The sequence below is a fragment of the Haemaphysalis longicornis genome, unplaced genomic scaffold (assembly GCF_048455015.1).
Source record: "Haemaphysalis longicornis isolate Haplotype H1 unplaced genomic scaffold, Haemaphysalis longicornis Haplotype H1 scaffold_3, whole genome shotgun sequence".
NCBI lineage: Eukaryota > Metazoa > Arthropoda > Arachnida > Ixodida > Ixodidae > Haemaphysalis > Haemaphysalis longicornis.
The window spans coordinates 355,765-382,057 of NW_027526335.1; the positions used below are offsets into that span (position 1 = coordinate 355,765).

The 26,293-nt window shown below is 49.0% G+C and overlaps 2 protein-coding genes across 3 annotated transcripts in view; both read left to right on the forward strand.

The window, feature by feature from the left end:
- LOC144173823 (uncharacterized) overlaps positions 1-8,597 on the forward strand; it is a 74,436-nt gene extending 65,839 nt beyond the window's left edge. The window contains exons 17-19 of the mRNA XM_077702081.1: positions 2,520-2,661; positions 3,070-3,215; positions 6,528-8,597. Of these exons, the coding sequence (XP_077558207.1) occupies positions 2,520-2,661; positions 3,070-3,215; positions 6,528-6,707 (468 nt within the window). The 3' untranslated portion in view covers positions 6,708-8,597. The remainder of the gene's footprint in view (positions 1-2,519; positions 2,662-3,069; positions 3,216-6,527) is intronic.
- A 48-nt stretch (positions 8,598-8,645) lies between these two features.
- Positions 8,646-26,293, forward strand: part of Mei-p26 (E3 ubiquitin-protein ligase meiotic P26) — an 89,522-nt gene continuing 71,874 nt past the window's right edge. The window contains exons 1-4 of one of the 2 annotated variants that reach the window (XM_077702077.1): positions 8,669-8,788; positions 9,126-9,207; positions 9,748-9,962; positions 11,044-11,373. In XM_077702077.1, the coding sequence (XP_077558203.1) occupies positions 9,750-9,962; positions 11,044-11,373 (543 nt within the window). In that variant the 5' untranslated portion in view covers positions 8,669-8,788; positions 9,126-9,207; positions 9,748-9,749. Of the gene's footprint in view, positions 8,789-9,125; positions 9,208-9,747; positions 9,963-11,043; positions 11,374-26,293 lie in introns of both variants that reach the window. The other variant, XM_077702076.1, reaches the window with a different exon arrangement.

Here is a 26,293-nt window from a genome sequence, read left to right on the forward strand (position 1 = left end):
GCAGCAACGCATTTCTCGGGGAGCTAGCAACCTCGAATTCGTCTGAAGACGAGACCCACGTTCGGGCGCCATGTGGGATACGTGTGGGTTCCTCGGGGTCCTCGCCAGCTCTCTGGAGTAGGCCCCCACGCTAGCTCCCGGCGTGTCAACCACGCGGGCGCCCATGGCTACGGCAGCCCAGCGAGGTTCGCCGAAGCACAGCCGTTTATTTGAGGAATCCCAAAGCATGCGAGCACAAGGCTCGACGGCGTTCACGCATCGCGCCGTCCGGGTCGTGACCGCGAACGGGAGGCAGGCACTCACGGCGCGCGACAAACAAAGCTCCCACCTGAGATGCATGAATCCATCACCGCCGCGTTCCGCCGATCTCGCCCCAACCGGGTCTCCGACGAGACTCTCCCGACTCCCCTGCGCGCACGTTCGCGCCGCCCGCGCCCGCGCGCCTATCCCCGCACACATAGGTGGTGCCATCTCTCGGGGGACGCCGACGAACCAGCGAAGCGCCGGACCGGTTTCAGCGCACAAGCGTCTCTCCCGAAGCGCGCGCTGGCTCGGGATCGCAGGTCGCGGTTCTCCACGATTCCCACAAGTTTGTGCCTTGTAATACTCTAGTTGAAAAAAACTTCATTGAATGGCTGTTTCAGTGTTGTGTACGTTCAAAACCCATTGAAAATTGCACTCCCCCCTTCCCCCCGAGTTGCCAAAAATTTGATTTTTAGGCTTCTAAGGTGACATAATAAATCTCAACACCTGCTCCAAATCAAGGTCCATCTGCTCCAAAATCGAGATTTCGCTGCTCCGAAAACTGCTCCCAAATCTGATTCAGCTGTCTCACCCCTGTTATTGCCATGTAGTCGTTCGTAGCTTCAAAATGTTCAATGTTTTCATGTACATCAAACTGTCCACATTGTGTGACTTTGTTTCGTTCATTGTGGTTTTAGGAAATGTTCTGTATCATGCCAAATCGAATGCTACCATGATAGTCATTGTTAAAATAGGAAGTCAAGTTCCTTCATGATCTGTTGGGTCATGTAGTGAATGTACACACTCGCACAAACTTTTTCGGTGCGTATCCCGAGGCATTTCGCAGTCACTGCTATAAAAGACACCTGTGCGGCAGAAACTCTTCTGCGCCGTAGGCATTTTACTTGTTTAAACATTTCTGTGTGCCCAGGATGATGCCTTTGGGGCTCTTCTCGGTTGTTTTCCTCCCGCTCTAGCAATATTTCTCAAGTATTAATCCTTGTTCTGGCTGCTCCAAAATGACTTGACCCGATCACATCACTGGCTCGGCATTTCCTTCGTTTTAATAACTGCCCGGCGGTCACCGCGAGGCCCGCGCTCACGTGAGAGCGCTCGGCAATTTCTTGGTATTTTTTAACTGCGGACACGAAAAATTAAGATTTGCTAAAGAGCTTCGCTCTTAAAATATATTTCTTATTTTTCAGCCTTGGATTGGTAATGGCGCTAAATTATTAGCGAGAATAGGTGAAGCAGAGATTTTGGATTTTCGGGTTAGTTTGGTTGCGGTGCTCGCCACTGGTGTTGCACAGGTTCTCTCGGGAAAAGACCTGGCGTCCTCGTTGACGGTAGCGTAGCTCGCTTTGTATAGTGTGCTGGAACATTCATTCGCCGCCTAGAAGCTTGAATTCTCCAGAAGCTTGAGAACCGAAGGCTGTGAAAACAGACGCGGTCTGCATTGTGTACGCCCACGTGAGACCCTCCGTCGTTTCCGCATTTTCTTCCGTTGGCCAGCTTGCCTTGGTGATTTCTGCTGCCAGAGAATGAAAATTTTGTCTTTCCAGGACAAGCTTGCAGTGTAGAGAGAAGAGCTTGGCCACACTGTGCGGTTTCCCAGCTAGCACCCTCTGGCCAAATTTGAGGGCCCAGAAAAGGGTACAAGGAAAGGCATTCTTGCAGAATTGCGCTAAGCCACCTAAGGGTGTCAGAAGCGGGCGGGATTCTGTGGAGGGCCACGCAGTAACTACGCTCTGGGGAACACAGCGGGCAGAAATCCCGCAGTTTGTCACTGCGAAATAAATCCTCGGAGGGAAAGGCTGCTGTCCACCACTTTGTAGCGAACAAAGTGTGGCAAATGCGCATCTCTAACGCCGAGAGTGAAACCTTAACCAGCTTATCGGCAACCGCTTTGGCGTAGCAGCACAGAGCAGCTAGCTCCTCCCCCCGTAGCTTTCTCGCCGTCGCCACAGAAAGCTGTCCGAGCATCCAGGTGCCACGGCAATCGTCTGGGCGGTGGCTTAGCTCGGTGGCTGCCCAGCTGTGCTGGAAAGTGGCTTTTTCCAGTTGTTTGTCTGAAGTTTGCAGTCATTGTGACCAGGACACAGATGTGTTTTGGGGAGTCGCATCAAATAGTGGAGCGTATTTTGTCTCCGTGGTCCTTTTAATCATGGTGCGCCAACAGCACCTTTTGTCCAGCTGGTGGCTGAGATTGGAGGTAGTGTGTGGCTGTGGAGCAGGCCGTGTGTGGGGCAGCTCACTTGGGGCTTTTCCTCACTCAGGACTGGAGCAAGAAAGCATACCAGAGAGCGGACGGCACATTTGGCGGCATTCCACACGGCCAGGTGAAAGTGGTGGGCAGCTCCATGGCGGAGAGGGACTCGGTGATCGCACGCGTGTTCCAAGTCTGCATACTCATTGAAGGTACTGCTCTCTTCGTCCTCTACTTTCTGCCACGCCGAATGGGTCCTAACAAATACTAGTAATGCTCATCTTCAGTGCTCTCTGGCTGCGCTTTTCCACACAGCATTGTTCGTGGTAACTGGGCAGCATAGAGGGAAGTCTTTTCCGCCGGGGCTGGCAGTTTGGAAGTTCAGTGTCCATTTATTGGGCATGCACGCTACTGGGAATGTGCGTGTGTCTGGAGCAGGTGGGTCTCGTGGTGGCCAGTGCAGTTAGAGAAAACGATGACAAATATGCCTGCAAAAACTTCCCGTTTGTTTTTGATTCAATAGTTAGAGCAGTGTTTGCAAGTGTGGGAATTGGAGTGTACCACTGAGCTGTTACAACTTGAACCGCCTCCCCCTCTCCCTCTGCCCTGCCCAACTCCAGGGGGCCAGCGCACCGCTCGGAGAGTTGCAGAGTTTGTGTGGAACGACAAACCGGTGATTCCCATTCTGTGCACGGGGAGGGCTGCTGCTGGCAACTTCAGCTGCGACGTCGGGGCAGACAGCAACACCCTGCACTCCATATACGAAGTGAGGGCAAGCGTCTGTAGGCCGTGCCGTGACATGTCTCTGTTGTGTGGGGGCACGTTGGCTTGCTCTCTCTGGGTGCAGGGCTGCTGGTGCGCACGTGTGGATCGGAACCGCTGTGAAAGGCTTGTGTGTCCCCGGAGGTGCTATTGGGAGGGGTTATTGTGATCTGCACTGGACACCTGTGGCACAAGCCTACAGGGGGCCATGTGTGTAAAATTGCGTAGGCTTTGAAAGGAGCTTGAACAAAGTCATAAACATGCTGTTTTTATTCAGGAGAAAGCCCAACATGCGTCGCCACGGATAGCGCAAACTATTAATTATTAATTAAAATAGCGTGGCGTCACTGACCTAGTTCATGGTACCGCAATGTTGTAGAGACTAGGAGCGAGGGCAGGGGTGTGGAAAAGATGGTAGCGGGGATCCACACTTTTATTTCTTACCACTTTCCTAATCCTATTGCACCTGGGTTTAGATCTAAGCTCCTTACTGCAGACAACAAGTGGATGATTTCTTACCGCTGAACAAGTGGTGAGTGTTAATCGCTTAGCCCCATCTTTTGCTGTGCCCCAAAGCCCAAATTTTCCGTGGTGCCTGGGAAGAGCGATCTGCGCATGCGTGGGCTGCCAGTCCCCCATTCTTGGCAGGTGCCTCCGCAAAAATAAACGAAAGGGCGCCCCTCAGCTTTCTGCGTGGGGAGTGGCTATGCTGTCTAGCGTTTTTATTTCTTCTCTATCGGCAGCTCGTGGTGGGTTCGTACGGGCACACAAAAAAGGTATTTCTAAGGAGAGGGGCAAGGACGTTTGAGGCTGACCTCGCTGCGAGCTCATGCCTGCCAGTGAGGGAGCAATGAGAAAAAAGCACAGAAAAGGGGGCCCACTGCAGATTAGTCACAGGAACGTGCCTGCTACCCTGACGTTCAGGTGAAAGGTCCTTCAGTGCTTTGCTGGTCATGACACTCCGCCGTCGTGCTATGGGAGGGCTTCGTGCGCTGGTGTTGATCGGAGGGCGTTCGACAGGGAACGGACGCTCGCTGCGTTATCAGCAGAGCACTTTTGCTGTACGTGTCGTGGGCCGCTGAAATGGACTTGACATTCTGCGAGTGATGAAAAATCCCGTGTGAACGGACATGAGCCGGTCTGGCTACAGAGGAAACGGCGAAAAAATTTTGCGTAAGGTGTAGCGTTCTTTGGCGAGTACCTCCACAGCCAGGACTGTGTAACACCCTGCATTTCCATAAAATGAATATTTGGCAGAAGTTCCACCTTTAATCGTTATAATGGCGTAAATGGAGGTAAGTTGTCGGACAGAATTTTGAAAAACATAGAAAACAGAATTTTCACCAAAATTACCCGACGAGATCAAAAATATGCGTCCTATACATCTCCCCTCCAAAACTGAAGAATACACAAAAGAAGTCCACAAAAGAACACCATAATACGTCTGTATTCAAAATACAGTTGTATTTGGCTGTAAGGAACTCACCCCAAGCCGAGCCAGTGAGAGCTGGTGTGGAGGTTTTCCCCACTTTGTTTTCTCTTCCTTTGGGTTGGGGGGAGGTGTTGGTGGCTTTGCAATCAAGCGCATTGCCGGGCTGTAAAAGAAGCTCGTAAAGCCACAGCCTTTTTGTTTTGCGGACATTTTTCTTTTACCTTAGTTTGGGGATTAATAAGCCAAAAATAACTGTGCTATATAAAAGGCCTCGTCGCCACATGCCTGTAATTATATCAACTATGTTAATATCATATGTAAAATATGTAAAAATGTGAACACATAAATGCTCGCTGTGAATGCATTTCTGTGAGCACACGCATAACAAGCAATGTGCAAAGCCCAGTATTATTTAAAAATACTCCAACTGGTGTTCCCATTCTCAAGTTAGATTCTACAACCAACTTGTTTTGATCAGAAACCAGAGGCACTCGCGAGAGTAGTCTTTGTTTCGTAGTGTCCAATAATGCCAAGCCAGCTTTCAGCGTTTCGAAAAAGCGCGCTGTGACACCGCACGGCACATCAGTGAAGCGTCAAAGGGAAGCATTGAAGGAGCTGAGTGCGAAGGGAGCTGGAAAAAAATAATTGTACACCCGTGTGAACTTTTGCTTTCGCACCGCGTCAGTATGTCTCCCCTGCTTTTCGCACGGGGTTCAGCCCTAGCAGGTGTCAGAAATTAGTTCCGCATGTCACTCACCATACTGTGTCCACCTCATTGCTTGTTAGAAGAAAATGTCTGGCACCTCGGCGCCTACGGCATGCAAGCACGGAGCACTGTGCACGGCCAAGCCATTATCGTCGCGCGTGAAGCCACCATGGGCGTTCCCAGAGATCGATTTCCAAGGTCGAGAGCTGCAGCTGGGCAAGGCTATGAGGACCGCGGTCAAAGTCCAGGAAAGGATTTACACCACATCGGAACGCCAACTTCCCCTGCGTGGCGACTTCTGAGAAGTTTATCAGAATCAAACCCAGGCATCAGTCGACAGCATTGAGCGTGCATTCTGCCTGATATGGATTCCCCGTAAGGGCTGCAATTATAAGACCTTCCTGCCGGCTTTGTTGTGTAGCAACGATTGAGGGTAAAGCTAGCAACCAAGCTTTTACATCCGCCAAAGGCGGATGCAGGTTTTTTCGCTCGGCTGCACGCATGGGGCAGCTGGCCGGAAGCGGCGGCCACCCGTGCCCTCCGATCTTTGGCGGCGCCCCTCGCGGTAGCCTTGTTTCCCGAACGGAGCTTGGCCGGGAGTTTCATGACCAGAAAAGCATGGAAGGACTTTGAGACGGGTAACGGGAGGGTCTGCAGGACCAGCACGACTTCTTGTGGGCGTGCCTTGCTGCCATTTTTAGTTCGCCCTGGAGGCTGCCAGGAGGACCCGTACTGGGAAAAATTCCATTGCAAGTTTTCCTCGTGGTCTCAAGGGCCTCATAGCTTTCCTTTGAAAGTGCAGTGTGACTCGTCCAAGGATGTTGCCCTCTACGCTCATGGTTTAGAAGAGTTTGGGTAGATCTATGTAAGCGTCGCAAAATTAATATGTTTATGACTGATGACATGCTGTTTCTCCCTTCAAAATAATTGGTTTAAATACTACACACGGGAGAAAAGTTTCCCCTTTGTAGTCATCATAGAGCACAAAGTATGGCAGTAGGAAGGTTATGCTCTTACTTATGCTCGCGGTGAGAGGTGTTACTCAACTCATTGTGCCTGCTTTGAGCTGTGGAAGCCAATTTTTGAAAAAAGCAGCTTTTACACCTGGTGAAAATGTAACAAGCGCCATTTAAGCACGATTCAGGTAGGCCAAACTTTTGGTTCTGGTTTCTACACAGAATCCTCCACCTGGCGTCGACTGCAATACTTGGGCTTTGCTCAAGAACAGCTGCTCAACCCCCGAGGACATTGGCAAAGCTGTGAAGAAGGTTGTTCTCAACCTGTATCGTCAGGTCAAGGCCAAGAAGCGCCCTACAGAGCTTCCCGAGGTTTTACGAAAAGTCAGCAGGCCTAGTTGAATAGCATCGCTCTTGTTGTGCATTGCTGAATCAATGTATGCTCTGCATGGATTATGGATATATTTTTTTTGTATTTTTCTTGCAGCCTTATTGTTGCACCTGTCCAATTTGTCTAGCCGAAAGCTGTTTGCATGCTTGCTTTAACTCTCTTTGAGGGGTTAAAAAAAAAGTACTGTTCGATACTTGCTCACAGGCGATGTTTGCAGCTAACTTTTTCTTTAAATTGCTGGGAATTGTGGTAGTGCTTATTTGGTTATCGATAACAATTACAGATTCACTGTTGCCTGTGTGGTGATTGCATATAATGATGATTATTTCGTAAACTCGGAGTAACTGGCTAGTGCTGTTGTGCACATTTTATTAAAAAAAAAAGAATGTATATATTGCGTGAAATGTGGCTTCGTGTTGGTATCCAGTACCAATAGCATGTGGATCGGGCAAGAAAAATGATTAACACTTCTTATGGGCAGGTATTACGATTTACTGTATTGTTGTTAGCTGGAACGTGCCTTCTTCCCGGTTTTATGCGAGCAGACATTGTGTTGCTAGAGGACATTGGTTGTCTTTGCTGATGTAGATCTTCCTATGCAAGGTAGAGCAACTGCCATTTTTCTGGGAATTTCATGCAAAAATTTGTATAAATGGCAGCTGTTTGTGAAGGCCTCAATTTGTTATGGCACAAATGTTATCAAGTGCGTTTGTTACTGTTGATTTTCAGCACAGTTTACATATGTTGTACATTAGTATCAGCCACTTTATATCTGCCCCGATAATTTGTGGTACATATCCTTATTCCAGGGTTTCGTTTCCATCTTTTTTGTTGCACTTGTGTACATGTCACAGAGGCACATCAGCTCTAACCAAAGTGTTTCTTGTTTTGTTTTGCACATTGTGAATGATCACAAGTCTACCTCCACTTTTTAATGTTCATTGTTTTTTTTTTTTACACATATTGCCCTTGTTTTATGCCTTGTACTTTTATATTTGTATTCATGTTCAGCGCCTTGTGATTTGTGAAGGTATGTTTATTCTGGAATTTACAGCTGTTTCATTTGAATGAGGATTTTAAAGTTTGCAATTGTTCTGTTATGATGGAAGGAAGCAAAGAAATAAAGAGTGCATGTTGTGGGCCATCATCATCATCGCACCCGAGATACCGGGAGGGAGGGGGCATGTCGGCAACACTGTGACTGTCGTTGTGTTGAAACATGGAGGAAAGAAAAGCATGTGTTGAAAGGGGCAGTGGTATTTTGCTTTGCGTTTAACGCTGCCTTCGGTTTATTTTAAACGAGCGGCTTCGCATTTAGTTGCGCACAGTAGTTTATCGTTCATCGCATGCTGCATCTAACCTGTGCTTACGGCTGACCCTGCCGCGGAGGACCAACGTAATGGACAGCGACGTGATTCGAGAAGGCATCATGATTGACGTCGTCGATGCGAAGTGGAGGGAAGAAAAGCTGCCGGACGAAGACATCGCTGTACCCCTGATGGAGCTACCGGATCCAGAGCCTGACAACAGTAACATTCACGAAACTCTGCGGGAACAAGAACAAAAGTGGGGCGACTTGGCATTGAACCGACTGCACGAGCAGCCGACGGCAACCTTGCCGAACTGAAAGCAGTACCGAAGAATCGATCTTGAAGATTTTTTAGAGCAAAGAAGTGCAGTGGCATTCTATTGGTACGGTCATTCATGATTTCAACCCACCATGGTTTCTGAAAAGCCAACGTTGTGCAAAGCTTGCCATAGCCTGGCTGTTCATTTTTAGCTTTCACCCTTCGTTGGCGCGCGTGAAATTGTGTGAAATTGTGAATGCACTGTATTCTTTTTCCGTTTTGTTGCGGTATGGAACTACTACTTTTTTTTACATAAAAGTTTATTCTTACCTATATTCCGTGTGTTATTTACGTCACCCAGCCGTTTGACTTGTACCGAAAGCGGCGCTGTAGTAGACCTACCTGGAGCAGAAGTTTCTTCGCGAGTGACGAATAGGCCAATAGCAAGCGAGCAGTACCATCGGCTACATTGCTTGAGAATGGCGGTTGTAATTTTTCCGAAATCCCCATGACTGAAGAAAAAGGTAAGAAAAGTGAAATTTCTTGCATTTAGTGAACTTTTGACACGATGCGAGCAAAACTCGCAACTGCATTTGAAGCGTGCATGCGCATTGAAGAAGCCGTCTGCGGCGAACCGCATGAGTGTTAAGGCGCATGTTAGGCTTAGGCGAAGGTGACTTCAAAAGAAAGTTTCCTCTGAAGTTTAGAGATGCTCAAAAATTACGGGATGCGTAAAGGAGGGAGTAATTATTGCCCTAGTTCGAGCAACCTAGCTTAGGATCTCCCTTATTTTCTTTTTAACGTGACTTGCTCGCGCGTCGCAGTACGGGGCCAAACATACCGCCAATTGTTTCTCCACAGAAGTGGATCTCGCGGCCTTAGTCCTCGGCGGCAGAACATAGCTCGTCTGTTTTACTGGCCGTTCACCCTACTAGCCCTGCAGGTGAGCTGGGACGTCGATGCAATTACATTAACGTCGTGACACTGACGTCGCCCTCGCCTTTTGTTTATCCATGTAGCGCATCACCCAGTGTGTATCGCGAACTGAAGTGCCAAGGCGCAGAGTTCATCTTGTTCATAGCAGTGTTCCGCCGTTATAAATTTTGTACAGTGCATACTCTCCCTCGGCGTTGAAAACAAAACCTTGGACTAGGCCTGGGTTCAGCGGCGCATCGGCGCATTTCATGGCATTATATTGAACTCCGTATGAAAAGTTGTGCAAGCCTAAAAAAAAAAAATCATTCTGTTGCCAGTTTCGGACACCACGTTGTTTTCACTACACTCGGAGTGTAAACAAAAAATACGACTATAGATTTGGCATCCCCAGAATGTGATTCGCGCAAAACAGTGAGCAGGTATTATGCCCCGTTGTCTACGTTCTTTTCCCAGACGGTGGCAGGCAGCACGAACCCACCTTTCGTATGCCTATTTGAAAGGCACGCCTACCAGGGATTTTATGCAAATCCCGGCATGTGTGTTGCAGCAATGGAGAGCGGAAATCTGTCACCCCTGTGCGGCACTGAGGAACGTGATCAGGTCTGCGGTGTGTGCAACAGTGGCTACAAGCAACCTAGGCTATTGGCGTGCCTACACATCTACTGCGAGACGTGCCTGGAAACAACGTTGGAAAAACAGTTGGAAGGGAAAAAAAGCCAAGTGGGGATGCTTGAATGCCCGGAATGTGGCCACAAGACAAAAGTGAGTGCCAACTAACGTGCGGGTTTGGGCTAGTTGGTTCCTCATTAAATTGTGAAACAGCGCTTAAACAAAGACTTGTGTCTGGGTCTTCTCTTACGGTCTTCGTTTAAGCGCTGTTTCGCAGTTTAAAAGTGGGTGCACCTTTGTTTTTGTTGCTCAATTTTATGCGTCTTCATACGAATGATAACACTACTAGAGCTTCATCTCATGGGGGGGTGATGAGGAATACATTTTTAATGAACTAAGGACAATCCGAACGCAAGATGTCAAGGTAGTGCTTGTACATGCACTGTACAAGGTGTGCCTTGCATTGTTACAATGTTGGGGTTGTGTAAATAAATGCCCGGCAAAGTAGATCAAAATGTGAGGGAAGCTTGTGCATGTTCATTACTACTATTTGTCACTCATTTCGTTCCCTAGCCAGGCCACATACTGTTATCTGATTGTGGACAACTTAAGGGCCAACTGATGCAAGAAGACTCCTTGAAAGCATTACCGTATTTACTCGCTTAATGATCGCACTTTTTTTTTTTTTTTTTTTCGAAAATATGATGTAAAGTTAGGGGTGTGACTATTACACGAGGTAAATTTTTCGGGAAAAAGTTTCAGTGCAGAAAATGCAAGTTGCAGGTCAGAATGTTTACGATAAGTCTCATGAACATAATAAACTTAATAAAAACTCCACTGACCCCCGAGTGATGCAAAATGCAGTGTTTTCATTATGGAACGCGCCGCAATTACGGAATTACGGAACGTGCCAGAACGAGTTTGCTGTGAGGTGAGAACAGGTTGACCAATAAGTTGCTGCTGCTGTCGCTGTGTGGGACATCAAGACATAGCTGTTATGTTTTGTGAGTAAATTAAGTAGTCCGCGTCAATAACGTAGCCACGTCCGCTTTGAAAGAGGAGAAAACTAACGTAAGCAGGACCATTGTCGTCTAGACTTGGCACACAACGACATATGACCGTGGCAAGTTCAGGATGCGAGTAAATACGGTATTCTCATATGGTGCGACTTTGAGACTGACGTGGCATTCGGGTGGAGATGATGTCACAGCCTGCGTGCATTCTGGGAGCGCAGCTGGTGGGCCGGGGGGTGGTGGACAGCTGCCCGCTGGAGCACCTGCTGGTGAACGAGCTGGACCGGGCGGCCCTGGAGACGCTGAGCATGGTGTGCACCTCGTGCAAGGCCAAGGAGGCCGCCGTGGCCCGCTGCACCGACTGCGTCTCCTTCCTGTGCAACAACTGCGTCACGGCCCACCGGTACATGCGCTGCTTCGAGAGCCACGCTGTGCTCACCTTCGATGAGCTGGCCGGCCCCAGCCCCGACCAGATGGCCGACGTGCACCGCCCGCTCCTCTGCCCCACCCACGCCGGCGAGCTGCTCAAGCACTACTGCCTCACCTGCCAGGTGAGGAAAGGTTTTGGGTGACTCTTGAAGTGTAGTATAGAGCAGAGTCAAATCGGTCCATTGGCGTTACGAATTTTTAACCGCTGCAGAGCTCCATCCCGAAGTTGATCTCTGGATCCCAACAAAACACCTGTCTTTGCTGCCCATCGTCATGATTCGTAGACTTTATTAAAACGGGCTCAAGAACTGAAACCCTTCCCGTTCCACCGAGGTATAACGGGTGTTCACAGATTAGGCATATAACATTTGGGGCATCTGTAAAACAGCCTACACGGCCAGTAACGCGAGTAAGCCTTTTAACCCTTCAGCAGCACGGAGCTTCTCGAAGTTCTTGAATGCGTCTAGGTGACACTTCAGGTGATTGACTAGGGTGGTGGTAGTCCCTGTAGCAGAGGTGAGACAGCTGCGCATATTGCGCAGTTTTGATACAAATGTGTTTTTTTGCCCCAGGCTGCTCCAAAAGCTTGAAAATTGCAAAAATTGTGCCAAACTGCTCCAAAACAGTCTAAGGGCGAAGGATTTTAACGCTGCCGTCTGTTTCAGTGGAGAAAAATGCTTACTGGTGGCATAATTTTCCAGCACCTCCAAGGGGATGCTGTTTGTAAAGGTTTGTAATTGATTGATCATTCAATAAAAAACTGGCATAAAATTGTCCCCGAGATAATTTTTTTGAAAGTCGCGATGTCGGGTGGCACATGTTATATTCTGCGAGTTTTTAAAGTTTTCCCATCGAAAACAGTTGCAAAGTCCTGTAGAAAAAATACTTACGTGTACTGAGGGGACAAATTAGTTGTGCACGTTGATAAAAAACTGCAATTTTCGGACGCCGTTTCTCCAAAACGACATTAGTGGGCCCTGCCATCTTGGTGTGGTGAAGATTGGAAAACATGGCCACCGGGCAAAGCACTGGTTCGTGGTTCAGGCAGAGTGCTCTTTGCCGATTTCTACCGTGGTTTTTGGTTATGGGGGTGGCTGGGTTTACATTTAGTCGTTTGATCTGCTGCCGGAAGTTGCGCGACTCGGAAGACGGGAGTTCATCAAAAACGTCGTGCCCGCGAATTCGCCACGTTTCGGCCTTGAGTATGAGGCGCGGTGCGTGCTTGAAGTGAAAGTTCAAACTCATTGCGGCGTTATAAAATGCTGTTATTGTTGCCTTTGACAGCGAGCTTGTGAGCGGAGGGAATGGGACGATCGACACTGCAGGAGTGGCGGTGCAGGCTACATCGCCGAAAATGTTCAAGCAGTGTATGATAGCGGGACAGGCTATTATTGCACGCTAGTAATAATGGTTCATCTATCTGAAGTGAAATTTAATATGCCAAAAGGAAGTGGCTAAACATACCACGTTACTCAAATTACGATCATAGTGAACGTGCACCTTGGAGATTGAAATGGGAGGGTTGGTGGGTTGGGACGACTGTCGCCTCGCTTTGCGCAATTTTTGCCATGACTCTACGCTTGTGGGTTAAGCCGCGTCTGGGATTACAAAAAAGATAATTTCGGCATTCACGTGACAACAAAAATGCCTTACGATTGCTTAGTTTTTCAATTAGATATTTCCAACGGCGCTCCACGCTATTTATGCATAGAGTAATTTAAAAATGGTTTGTGAAAAGGTAGTGCAGTAGAGGAAACTGTATTGAAATGCTGTTTCAGTGTTATGTACGCTCAAAACCGATGAAAAAGTGCACTTTTCTCCCCGGAGTTGCCTAAAGTTTGATTTTTTAGGCTCCTAAGGTGACATAATAAATGTTTTTCTTCTGCTCCAAAAGCTGCTCCCAAATCTGATTCAGCTGTCTCACCCCTGCTGTAGGCATTTTGAGACGCATCTTGCATGTGTGGCACGTTGCATCACTGGCCCCGCTCTCGAAGAAATCCCGCATTGAACTCCGTAACGGCCGCTGTGCCGACTCGCCCATGCGTTGCCCATTCAGCCGAGGGTGAAGTCGAGCAGGCGGCGTAATATCTAACTGAACTTGAAATTGAGCGTTTGCACCAGCAGAACGTGCCGTCACCGACCACATTGGCAGTGGTCTCAGCACAAGAGAATATTGCCTGACCGAAAGCCGTCCGTAGCTGATATCACAGTGTTGTACGGAATCCTGGAACTAGTTCCTTTTTAGAAACTTTATTTTGAAACCTGTGTCCAAAGGACTGCTCAGCTTTTTGGTTAGGTTATAGGGACTATAGTCTTGGCTATTTATAGTCCTGGCGTGTTTTTAACGTGGTTCACAAGCGTGGTCCAATGGAGCTCTTCAAGCTCCTCAAGGGGGGAGGTGCGTCTTTGGACAATTTTTTTTTATTTTTAGTGCCAGCTTCATGAAAATTGGCAGTCTTGAGCAGTTTTTTATTGTGATTTCAAATATGTAGTTGGTTTTAACGAAGAAATACAGTGATTTGAAATGAATTTATTGAGGCATTTCTTACGGGGGTTTAGAGCTATTTTGCTTTATCAAGCTCAAAGATGAATTATATGGACATAATGCCAAAGGTCCACTCTGCCAGGCTATGCTATTTTTATTCATTTCAAAAGCTTTTGCAAGGTATGAAAGAAGTGAACATTTTATACCAACAATTTCTATAAAATTATTTCATCATTACTCAATTTTGCTTATAGGTGAACAGCGACAGAGTGTTAAAAATAGCATAGCCTGCTACATCAATTCAATACGAATACAATGATACCAGTCTTGTCATCCTAGCTCAAGAGCAACATAACAAAACCCCCCGTAAGGCGGAGCACGGTCTCGCAAAAAAAAGAAACTGAGAAAAATGCATTTGAAGTTTCTGATCATGGTAACTTTTGTTACAGCAGAGCTACAACAACAAAAATGGCATCACTGTGTAGCTCAGTTCTTCATGAAGAAAAGCACACTAAGTATGTGCCTGTACCACAAAAATAAGCGTAAAACATTCAGCGTAAAGCCAAGCATAATCTCTGAAAACGGTTGAGAAAAAGTAGATTTTCTACTAATAAACTTCAGAAACCAGATTTACTATTTCCCAGTTTATTCCAGTGCCTCTGGAAACTACATACAAGCCCACACATCACATACTGCAGTCTCTTCTGCTACCTGTAATGCTGAAGCACAGCAGCCAATGAAAAAGTGACATTATTCCGTTATGCTTTTCAAAAGTAAAGCAAAGACGTAGGTGAATTGCAATTTTCTCAACGCTAGGGTTGTACAAATAGCATCACCTGCTAGAGCAATTCAATACGAATGCAATGATACCAGTCTTATCATCATAGCTCAACTGCAAGATAAAAAAACACCCCGTAAGGGGGAGAGGGATCTCTCAAAACTGAAAACTGCATGGCTGTAGCTGGATATTGCAATTTTGTGATCAGTACTAGGGCTGTACAAATAGCATCACCTGCTAGAGCAATTCAGTACGAATGCAAAGATACCAGTCTTATCATCATAACTCAACTGCAAGATAAAAAAACACCCCGTAAGGGGGAGAAGGATCCCTCAAAACTAAAAACTGCAGGGCCGTAGCTGGATATTGCAATTTTGTGATCAACCCTAGGGTTGTACAAATAGCATCACCTGCTAGAGCAATAAAATACAAATGCAATGATTATCCCGAATTTATCACGTCCAAGTCCACGATGACAAATTCCGTGCCACTTTCCGAGCTTTCGCTCGCTGGTTCTCTGTCCAAAAGTTTGAACTTGCGCTCTGTCGCCGACTGCGACGCCAAACGCTTCTTCACATCCGCCGCATGTTTAGCACGCTCAGCAGATTCACCAGCGGTGTAATACACGGTGTCAATGCGGTCCTAATTGGCACTCGAGGAGCCCAGGAGCCAGATAACGGTTCGCTGACGCCTGAAGCACTGCAACTTGCCACGGCCGGAGATTCTGAAACGTATCTTCTGTCTCAGAGGCAACAGGCGTTGTCGTCCCCGCGATCCACGCGCGTTTCCGCCGCTTGTATGCTTGACGCGTTTTTTTTTTTTTTTTTTTTTTTTCGAACATCTCCCGGCATTGTAGCACGAAAAAGAACACGTTGCACCAAATTGCAGCAGTCGCGAGAAAAAGACACGATGAGATAAACTAAAACTACTGTGGAGGCGAACGCGAGGAAAGAAAAACAAAAAATACAAACGGAAAAGGCGCCGGGTTCGCCGCGCCGCCCAATCAGAGACGCGAGCGCGCACGGTCTGGCCAATCAAGGGCTCGTAAGTGACCTTTCGAAAAACGGCGAGAGCGAGGGCCCTCGCCATGCTACGCCATTTTGAGATATTGCAAAATACGCACAAAGAAACAACCTTCAAAACGCATCCAAGATGGCTGCCGCCAGTCGTCTCCTGCCGCCGGTCGCCGTCATGTTTACAAAGTTGATTTTTGGACACTTTTCGATCGAATTCAGCAGTGAAACTTGTAGAGTAGGTTCTTGAAGTTACAAAGGCTTCAAAAATGTATTTTTCTCAAAACACGTTTTTTCGCCATTTTTGGCCATTCTAAGACCCCCTTGGGGCACTAACAAAAATTTTGCATCTTGTTTTTTTTTTTTTTTTTCGATAAGTAGCTAGTGACCTACTTATAACCTGCAGAAACCTCATTTACTTCAGCATGCGACGGTTGTTTAATTAGAGGAATTTTCAATGCGGCCAGTCGCAGTTTCGGTTTCAGCGGGTGCCGCGAAACGATGGATTTTGTGTGAACAAAGCTGACCACGTGACCGTCGGAGGGATATCACAGAGGAGAGCCGCCGTAGCACTGCTGAATCCGCATCGACGGCAGTTTCTGCGAATGCCCCACGTACTGATCTCGTTAGGCGCTTTATTAAAAAGCGACCGTGGATGTGACGCAGGCGCTGCGAGTGCAAATGCTACCGCGGCTAAAGAACGACGTGCGACGCTCGAGACGGTGGGTGGCAAGACGCGCGCTGGGAGCAGCCAACCGGTCTGCCTACAGGTCCGCCTACAGGTCCGCCTACAGATGTGTTCGGCTTAGCACTGCAGCGGATATTCGAGTGCCGCTCTCGTAAGCGGTGCTGATGACAATTTTTAATGCAACCCGCCATAGCATCATTAACTCCTTTCTCATGTAAGCCACCATGGTTGGGACTTGGGGAAAATTTCGTGCAGCGGTAACAAGCTATCACTCGAGCTACCTGCGCAGGCCTGGGCCACTTCGCGGCCGTAGCCGCCACCTGCACAGCGACCGTGTGGCTAGCTCAGTGGGCTTTTCGTGCCTCCGGCGCGTTTTCGCATCCAATGGTAATAAAAAGTAATAGAAACAGAGTGCCTGGAATCGCTGTAGAACTTTGGTCACGGCCAGCTGTCCGATGAGCTGACGAAATCACGGCGCCTCCGCCGCCAACGATCGAGTCGTTCGTTCTCGAGAGCAGAAGCTCCGCCCTCCAGCCCGCCGATTGGAGTGGCGAGCCGGGCGAGCCGGCGAAAAACGCCGGCAGTGCGGAAGCGGCAAACATAAACTCGTGACGTGTTTGGATGTTGTTTATTTACACAATATCCTCGGGATGTCGATTGCGCGTGGTCCTCTGCTGGCTGCTCGGTTGCGTTTCGCACACTTTAAAATTTGATTTTAAATATGTTCTAGGCTGAATTCGCCGCTGATATTTTGCAGATGATGTATATGTGTTCTCGCCAATCTATCTCCGAAGTTATCTCGCCTTCAAAATTTTGTGTCAGTGCCCCTTTAACTCTTTCGGGACCGCTCCATAGGTCATCGATCACATATGATCGATGGTTTTGCGAGCCTGCAGAATACAAATTTTCGCTCGATGGAACACCTAGCGACATCTAGGAGATTTATTGAAAACTGGAGTTTTCTGTTTTGTGAAGTTTCTTTTTTTATCGCCAGGCGGCAACGCGTCAGATATTTTATTCTGACGGGCAGTGGTTTCGAATGTAAACAAACATGGCGTCATACTCGTGCGAGCGCGATAAGAAATCCGCCTCGTCTCGGCTCGCATATCTTCGCCTTCTACCGTGGATTTTAACGATGAGAGTCGCAGTGAAGAGTCGAAATGCGGCTTTAGAGATCGGATTTCAGCTCGAGTGAGGATTCGGGTGTCGATCAGCCTGGAACATCAAATCGCGCTCACAGGTGGGTGTTGGTTTCGGTTTCAATTGGCTCTGGAGTAGGTATATGCGCTCGAACTATGTTCTGGCTGGTTTATATTTATTCGCTAGGGTGTTAACTACCTATGGTGGTGATCTCCTGCCTCCAGCGCAGAAACGGATCAAGTTTTCGCCGAGACAAGAGCCCGGCGTGTACCTGGGCGACGACATAGCCATGGCCCTAGGGCCAAAGAGATCACACACAAAACAAAAAACCAGTTACACCTAGCCGCATCAAACTTTTTTAAAGAAGAAACAAAGCATTGTGTTAGATTTTGTATATCCTGAAATAATTTTATTCTTTTTTAATATTTTTATATTTACGCTTTTTTCTATCTTTTTCTGTAGTTTTTTTTACGAAGTTCTTAGTTTCAGATTTTTTCATGGTTCTATCGTCAGTGTTGAAGTAAAACTTGGTATTGTATGTAAAAGAACATATAATTAGCTGCATTTTGGTATATGCTAAGGCAGGATGGTGCCTTTGCTTTATGTAAAAAAAAAATTTGTACCGAGACCTCCCTTTTTGATCACTTTTTCCGGCGGTCCCGAAAGAGTTAAGGGGTGTGACCCATGCCTCCCAGCAAGGAATTGGTTGCAGGGAAGATCTCGGGGTGCTTTGTATGGTTGGGCATGTCCAGAGGGTGTGTTCATTGTTGGGGTATTGGTCGCAGTGTGAGCATGTTGGTGTGCCCGTCTATGTAGTGTTTGTTGTATGTGTTGTGTTGGTAGCGTGCCCGTTTGTGCACGTCAAATGAGGGCAGCGTCAGGGCGGGCGAATTTTCTGAGGTAGGATCTCTGATCTCTGACGTCCCCGTAAGTGCTTTCTACGAGTCTGATGCTTTTCTCGGCGGTGCTCTTTTGGGTCATAGAAGCGAGGCCAGGGTATTGGGGTGCCCGGATCAAAGAGAGCAGCTCGGGCTGAGGCATGGGCCTTCTCATTCCCCTTTACACCTGCGTGTCCAGGGACCCGTATCACAGTGGTATGAAGCTCGGGGTGGTTACGCGTGATGCTGGCGAGTGTGTAGCGCATGTGGGGGTACAACATGTGATTCTCTCGTAGATTGCGAATTGCTGATTTACTGTCCGTGATGATGACCAGTTTTGTTTGATCGTGGTGTGCTTCTATGGCGTTTACAATAGACCTTATGCAAAAGTGCCACCATCTACCGAAAGAAAAACGAAACGAGCACGCGACGCCATGTTGGGGGATGGCGGTCCCGGGATTGCTTGGTACGGAGCGTGTGAGGGGCTTCCTTGGCTTGGCGATCCTTTGATATTCAGATTTAAGCGCAGCAAAATGAGCGACGAGTGATTTGTGGACCTTTCTCTGTTGCCCACATTTGCTGTCGACTTCGTAAATACGCATTATGCATCGAAAAAGCAGTCGGGGAGGCACCGGCAGGGAAGCTGTTGGAGGCTGTCACATTTCTTCTCTTTTTTTGGCTTTGAAAGTACGTCCGTGTTGGTCCGCATCCTGCGGGTTTCTCAGGAGGTCATTCCTGAAACGCTTCGAAACTTGCGGGCTGTCCTGGGGTTGAATGGGGGAGGGGGGCACTCGCGATATAGTTATGTGCTAAGGATCCTCTGGGACGCAGAGGAAACCTGCAAACAAACAAACAAGAAACCCTTACAAATAAATTACATACCTGGCGTTTTTTAACAGCGGAGCTGTTATAGCTGGCTGTAATGTGCAGCGTGTAACGCTTTACACATTGCCAATAAATTACCAATTAATTGCCTATGAATAATTACCAATAAATTGCCGAGCGCTGGTGAACGCGTGCCTCGCGGCGACCGCCGAGCGTCCCCAGCACACGCAAAGGCTTTAGCAAAAAAAACTGCAAAAGCCTTAAAGAGTGAAAATGCCTCGCAGCAACCGCTGAGCGTCCTTTGCTTGCGCTGTGGATAACACAACTGGGTGCACAGTACCGCTTAGAAAATTCTGCTTGAAAATTTTTATCTTGGGAAAATAGGCTACGGTCGAACAGCAGGCAACGAGCGGTAAATGACCGATACACGGGTTACTATGTACGTTACTTGCGCTACTCATGGCACTACGTGAAGGTTGCAACTCTCGTGGATCCCTTATTTCCTGTAACGTTTGGCAAACAAAACAATGCGTAGTAGCAAAGCACGAACGGCGGACTCAAAACTCTACCCGCACGATAAGGTACGAGCTGACCGATGCAGTGCGCCTTAACTACCAGCAGGCAGGAGTGCTCCGCGGCCGGTCTCTCTTGCTCTGTCTCCAAATCAGAATTACTTATATTACCTCCACGGCGATCCCGGTCCACCTCCCTACACGGTGCCGCCGAATCCATCCAGGTCTCGCTCGATGGCACAATTATTCCCCATGTCTCACAAGTCCGCATCCTTGGCTTTATCATACAATCTACTCGCAGCAGCACACACCCCATCGCCCAGCTTCGCACTTACACCACGCAGATCATTGCCCTCATTAAACGCATCACGACCCGTAAAAATGGCCTCGTTGAATCTGAGCGCCTTTGCCTCCTTCATAGCTTCCTCATCTCTCGCTTCTGCTACCACCTGCCGTACGCCACCCTCACCCTCACTCAGAAGCAGTCCTTGGACGCTCTTTTAAGACGTGCCTATCGTGCAGCGCTTCTCTTGCCTACACACGCCCCTACCGAACGACTTCTAGCCCTAGGTCTACACAACACGGTGACGGAGCTACTCGAAGCGCACCACACTGCCCAAATCACTCGCCTATCCCAAACGCCCACCGGCCGCTGCATTCTTAAACGAGCGCATCTCGACCCACCCATTCTACTCGATCCTATGGCAACCATCCCTCTCTCAATCCGCTCCAGCATCCACATCAAACCCCTTCCTCGCAATATGAATCCCGCCTTCCACATTGGTCGCCGTTTAGCCCGTGCCCGGGATCATCTGACGCTACTCCCCTTCCCCGAGCGTCGTATATGTAGACGCGGCTGAGTATCCGAGCAAGCCCGCTTTTGGCATTGCAGTCATAGGAACACCTGGCGCCGACCCGCAAGCTTCAGCCACGGTGCTCACCTCGACCTCAGTTACCGCGGAGGAGGCGGCAATTGCCCTCGCTCTTACCCAAACACCCGCCCCTCTCATTATATTATCAGATTCGCAACCCGCCATCCGAAATTACCTCAAGGGCACCATTTCATCACTGGCCCTCCAAATTCTTCGCACTCGACCCCCTTCCGAACCCGTGACGCTGCTGTGGACCCCGGCCCACACCGGCATAGGTGGTAATGAGGCTGCCCACCACCAAGCCCGAGCTTTGACACACCGGGCAGGCGCTTCTTTTACACCTACACACGGCGTTCCCGAGATGTCCCATTCGGTACTGCTCACATACCGGGACATCACCCAACATTACCGCCTCCTTCGCAAACAACTTCCCCCTCCCCACCCCTCCCTCACCGACGAGGCTGCTTACATGTGGCGCCTTCTTCAGACTCACTCGTTTCCTCACCGCACTCTATTAATGCATACGCACCCTCACCTCTTTTCCTCTCCCAACTGCCCCTTGTGTGACGCGCCGGACACGCTCTATCACTCGCTCTGCGAATGTCCGCGCGATCCTTTCCCGCCTCTACCCTCCCCCACCCTCTGGGAACAGGCTCTGGGGTGCTCGGACCGCGACCTCCAAGAACTGGTCACCGGTCGTGCCCTCGACGTCGCGGCGGCCCTATGGGCCACCGCCACTCCCCCACCCTAAAACCAGAGTTCCAATAAAGTGGATTCTCTCTCTCTCTCTCTCCGCGGCAAATACAGGGCTAGAAAACAGCTCACTTTGGGACCTTTTTAGTCCTGCACATACGTTTCGTGACTATGCATGTGATCTAGCTATAATATTACTGCGCGAAGGGAAGTCGACACCCGCAAGCGACTTCATGCATGGCTCGAGTCACTCTTCCGTTATGAAGTAATAAAAAAAAAGATGTGTACGCTATTTCCGGTGTCGTCCTCATATCATCTTTGAGCACAGGAAGTTACACGGCAGTATTTGGGCATCTTGGACAACGATAAATGCCGACGTGCGCGTCGCTAACCTCGGGCTTATATCAGCGGTATCCGGAGACCCGGATATCCCCCAACATGGCGCACGCGGTTCCCGCAAGAGGGCGCCAGTTTTTGCATAAGGTCTATAGCGTACTTAGGTACTGCGGAGAGGACGTCGCTATGAAAAGCTGTCGTTCCAATTTTGGTGTCTTTGTTGTACGCAGCGTCGGTGTGAATGACCGTAGTTTTTGGGGAAAATGTCTTCCTGTTGTAGCGGTTTGCCCTGTCAGCGCGGCGACTTGCCTGGTCTGGACCCATATTTTTGGGTATGGGCTTCGCGGTTATGTTGGCCGGACATGACCATGGTGGCGGCTCTGGTGGAATATGCTGGAGCTGCGAGATGTTGTGGCCCAGATCAAGGAGGAGGAGACGACCTTGAGGCGACGTTTGTAGTCTGGGTTAGGGCGAGGTGGTGCGTGTCAATCTTCCCACTGAGTGTATTCAGCGCGCCTGTGGCATATAATAGGTCATTTCGGGTGAATATTTGGGTGCCTGTTATGATATGGGTGGCGTTGCGGAGAATTACTTCGAGTTTTGTGTGCTGAGTTTTTGTCAGATAGTAGCAAGGAAGGCCGTACATGATCTGTGAGATAAGGAGAGCTTCCACCACCTTGCGACCTACATGTTCCTTTAAACCATAATTGCTTCGGGACACCCTATTTATCATGTGGAGGACTGTTTCGCTTGAGTAGTGATGGTTTTCAGCCAGGTTGTACCTGTGCCGTCCCAATCTATGTGAAAGCCGAGGATCCGTATGGAGTGTTTTCGTGGAATTTCTTTGCCGTTAAGGTGTAGCCTGATGAGTCCCCGGATATCGTTTGCGTGAGCCTTGCGGGAGTTGATGACAACCGTGTACTCTGTCTTCTCACGAGACCACGGAGGAACGCCGTTCCAATAAAGGAGCACTGACACCAATTTTCGGCGTTAATATTATTGCACAGTTCGCTTCCTTCACTCAACAGAATGCCCTGGCTGAAATATGAGCGGCCTGCGACGCGAAGAACATGGTTCAATTGGATCTCATTTATCGCGCCAATAAAGCAGCGCGCGGAGCGGCACTCAGCAAATGGACATCAGCGTGGCATCACCCTGTGAAGCCAAAAGAAGTGACCCGGCAGTGCTCATCAAAAACTCGCGATGTCACTTCACGCGCGCAGCCCTACGAGCAACGAGCGGGCGCAACACCCTTTCAAGCGGGCGCCGGTGACGTCCGCACAAAGCGGTGAGGTCAGGCCGGGATTCTGTCTTATGCGCCGTTCGGGATGAAAGTGTGGGAATTTGAAACAAACGATTTTCTGGCCGTTCAATGTAATTAACTATCGCGCACTGAAGTATTTGAAGTGCTGTTTCAGGTTCGCCAGACCATTAGGCATCGATGAAAGCAATAAAAGTGTAACAAAATTTTCGTGTCAGTGCTCCTTTAAGGGTCAGTGGAACTGTAACGGTGACTCGTTAGGTTTATGAAGGAACAGCAGGAATGGCGTTCTTTCTGTAAAACGTTGCATCGCTAGGATTTGGCTGTTTTTGATGCCAAGGCTCGAGCACAAAAACCCACAAGTCGCTACTGTTTCTCTTTCTATAAGCTGGCCAATTTGTCCACCCTACAGCGGAACGTGCTTCTTCGAAGGTCAAAAGCAGAAGAATAACCACGCAGCGGGCTGCAGCTTGTGCGAGCTTCCATGCCGGTTTAGCTTACGCGGCGGCATTCGACAGGTGAATAGTGCAGCCACGAGGATGCTTTTCACCTTTCATAGTTTGTCTGGGGAGGCCAAGAATCGCGTCTTCATGATAGAATTGTTCCCTGCCGGGGAAAGGTTGTCTACGTCCGAGCGGCACTGCAGGTCCCTTGTGAAACCATCATACCGGTGTATTGCCAGGGGTTATTACCGCATTAGTGCACGCAAGGCGCGGGTGCGTTGTTGTTGGGGGAGTTGCGCTCCCTATGAGGCCATTCGAAGGATCACCGGCTGTTGGCGCGCCGCAGTACTGCTCGAAGGTGCAGAGTACGCGTGCAGTTCGTCACGGCGCGGTCTATCGCCGATCTGGGGGGAAAGGGCCGACGGGAGTGCCATGTCCTTTTGTACTGCACGCATCGTGTCAACAAAGTACAGGAACTGCATCATGTGCTGCGTTCCAATTCGCAGACAGCTTGGTAGACAGTCTACGAAGCAGTCTAACTAGACGTCTAAAGGAATGAAATTGGAACGGCGCCTCGGTCGCAAACGCAACACCAGCGCAGACGACCAGCAGACGACAGCGTCGTTGCAGACATGTTGAGATGAGCAAGCCGCAAGTTTCGTAACTAATCTTACCGTTGTTATTATAAACGTTACGTAATTTAAAAACTAGGCAAAGTCACCTTCATGACTAGTAAATTTTACTAAATATTTAAATAAAGGAACAAGTGCTTTTCGTTCAACATAAAATCGCAAAAAGGTAGCGCTGGCGTCGCTTTTCAGTTTAGACAGGAAGGTAGCCTGCATCGTTGCTGACTTCGATGCTGTCTCCTCGAAGCAGTCTTCGTTGACTGCTTCGTTCGAATTGGAACGGGGCTTAACATGGCGTACTGTCCGCGAAGACGGCAACGAAGCTGTCTAAACGGTAAATTGGAACGCACCCATAGTTGCGCCTAATTTCTTCGCACGCCATATGGACAATACCTGAGAGAGGCCACCCGAAGGTCGACGGCCAGCGTTGAGAGTTGCTGGTTGCTGAGAGTGATATCGGAGGACGATGCGATTCTGCAGTGTCGCCCATGATGCCCCTATTCAGCTGCTTCCGTGCGCGAAGCAGGGGGAACGTCGCTACGCGGAAATACGGCTTTGCGAGCATTCGTTCACAAGGTCCTTGAGGTCAGTTTCCAATCACCCCAGACGTGTGGGGGTTAGAAACCAGGGCCCGCTTGCTCGAAGCCAAATAAGACAGTCTTATTCAGGGTCTTATGTTCCCTAGGCTGTAAGACGCTTTCTGGAAACTTATAAGACAGCGAATAAGACTAAATAAGAACGCAATAAGACTGTGAATAAGCCTGCTCCGAGCAGTCTTATTTACAGTCTTATGCTGACGTGGTCGGTGATTTCATCATAAAGGTCAACCTCCATACCGTGAAAAACGAGTGCAGTAGCCGTACAAGTGGCGAACGATACTGAGCGGCGGCCGTTCGACTGTGTGCTTGGAACAAATAAATGCCTGTTCAGAGGAGATCGACGCCGTTGGAAACGCGGTCGGGAGAGAGGGTGGAAAGGGACAGACAACGCCGGCGCCGGAAGCTGCAAAGCATACATACTTTGATGTGGCGCCGATGGCTGCAGCACATCGAAGAGCTCTAGCTGCAGCCGACCGCCGTTTTCAACTTTCGCTGTGCGCTATGGGCGTGTGCTCGTTTTTCCCGGGTGGCGCGGTTTTTTTTCTCGCTCACGTCAAACAAAGATGGACAGGAATGATAATCTGCGACCCGATATTAGTCCCAAGCAAACATTGGGGGGCCAAGCGCGCAGTGTGAATGTGCGATCGTCTGCTGTCGGCTGTCGCTGCAGTTGCTACGAAAAGGCGGCATGGAAAGGACGGAACAAATTTATTGTTCTATAAAATCACGCCCATTAACTCGGGAACAACAAATAGGCGTTCGCAATAGAACTGCAATGTGACAGCAAAATTACACACAACAGCAAAACGCTAGCAGCCTGTAGTACTTCTGTTCGTGAGCGTCAAATAAAATGGTGTTTTCAACGAGAAGCTGCGCTGACTTCGCGTCTTTCCATCCTTCTCTTCGAAAGTGGCGGGTACGAAGCGTGATTGTTTGGGTTTGTGCTTTGATTGCGCATTCTGCTTGAGCAATTGGGATCCGGAGGCGGCACGTAAAAGCGGCATGCATAATATTCTACAGCGCGATTGTTTACAGTTGCAGCCCTCGCTAAGCGTGCTGCCGGCTAGGCAGCGGGTTGTTGCGATCGTGTTGCCGTTGCAGGCGGCGTGAGCCGCTGGAGTGCTCGTTGCATCCGAGTCTACGACGATGAACCTGAAGCCAATTCGCAACTTTCTAATTCACGGTGAGATCAAAAGCACGACTCGTGTTGCGACAACGTGAGACAACGTCGCTGCTTTTTGCGTCAGCCCAGTGGGTTTCTCGGGCCCACGCTTCAAGCAGACAATCTCTGTTTATGACTGCGTTTACGCGGCCGGGCGATCTTATTCGCGGTCTTATTGAAGTCCGTGAATAAGACTAGACTATGAATAAGGCTGCCAATAAGAACGTGTGTTCATGCAAGCGGGACCAGGCTTGAGTTCGCCCGGCGCTCCTCGACTGGCGGGTTCAGCTTCCTCAACCACTCCCGCGTTTATATGAACCCCGTCCAAATAATTGAGGTAAGGGGAGTGGCAGGGTTCCCGAAAAAGGAGCTACCGTATTTTCCCGATTCTAACGCGCACTGTCTTTTGCTAAAAGGCAGCCTTAATATTTGTGTGCACTACAGTCGGGCTCAGAAACCGAAATCGCCTTAATTTAAAGCGGCCAGCAGCATTGCCATGCGGAACGGGCACGAAGTCTCCGCAAAATCCAACTCGGTCCTATACAAACGATCCGTCAACACCACGTTAGTGAATTTCGGCGCACTAATTTCTCAATGGTATGCCGCATACCTTGGTCAACAGCTCCGATTTTATTGTGCTGCTGCAATAAGCCCGTAACGCCCAGAATTATGACGATCGAGGCACTTGAAATCGCAAGCTGCTTCAATTTTTCCCGCTATAACTTTAT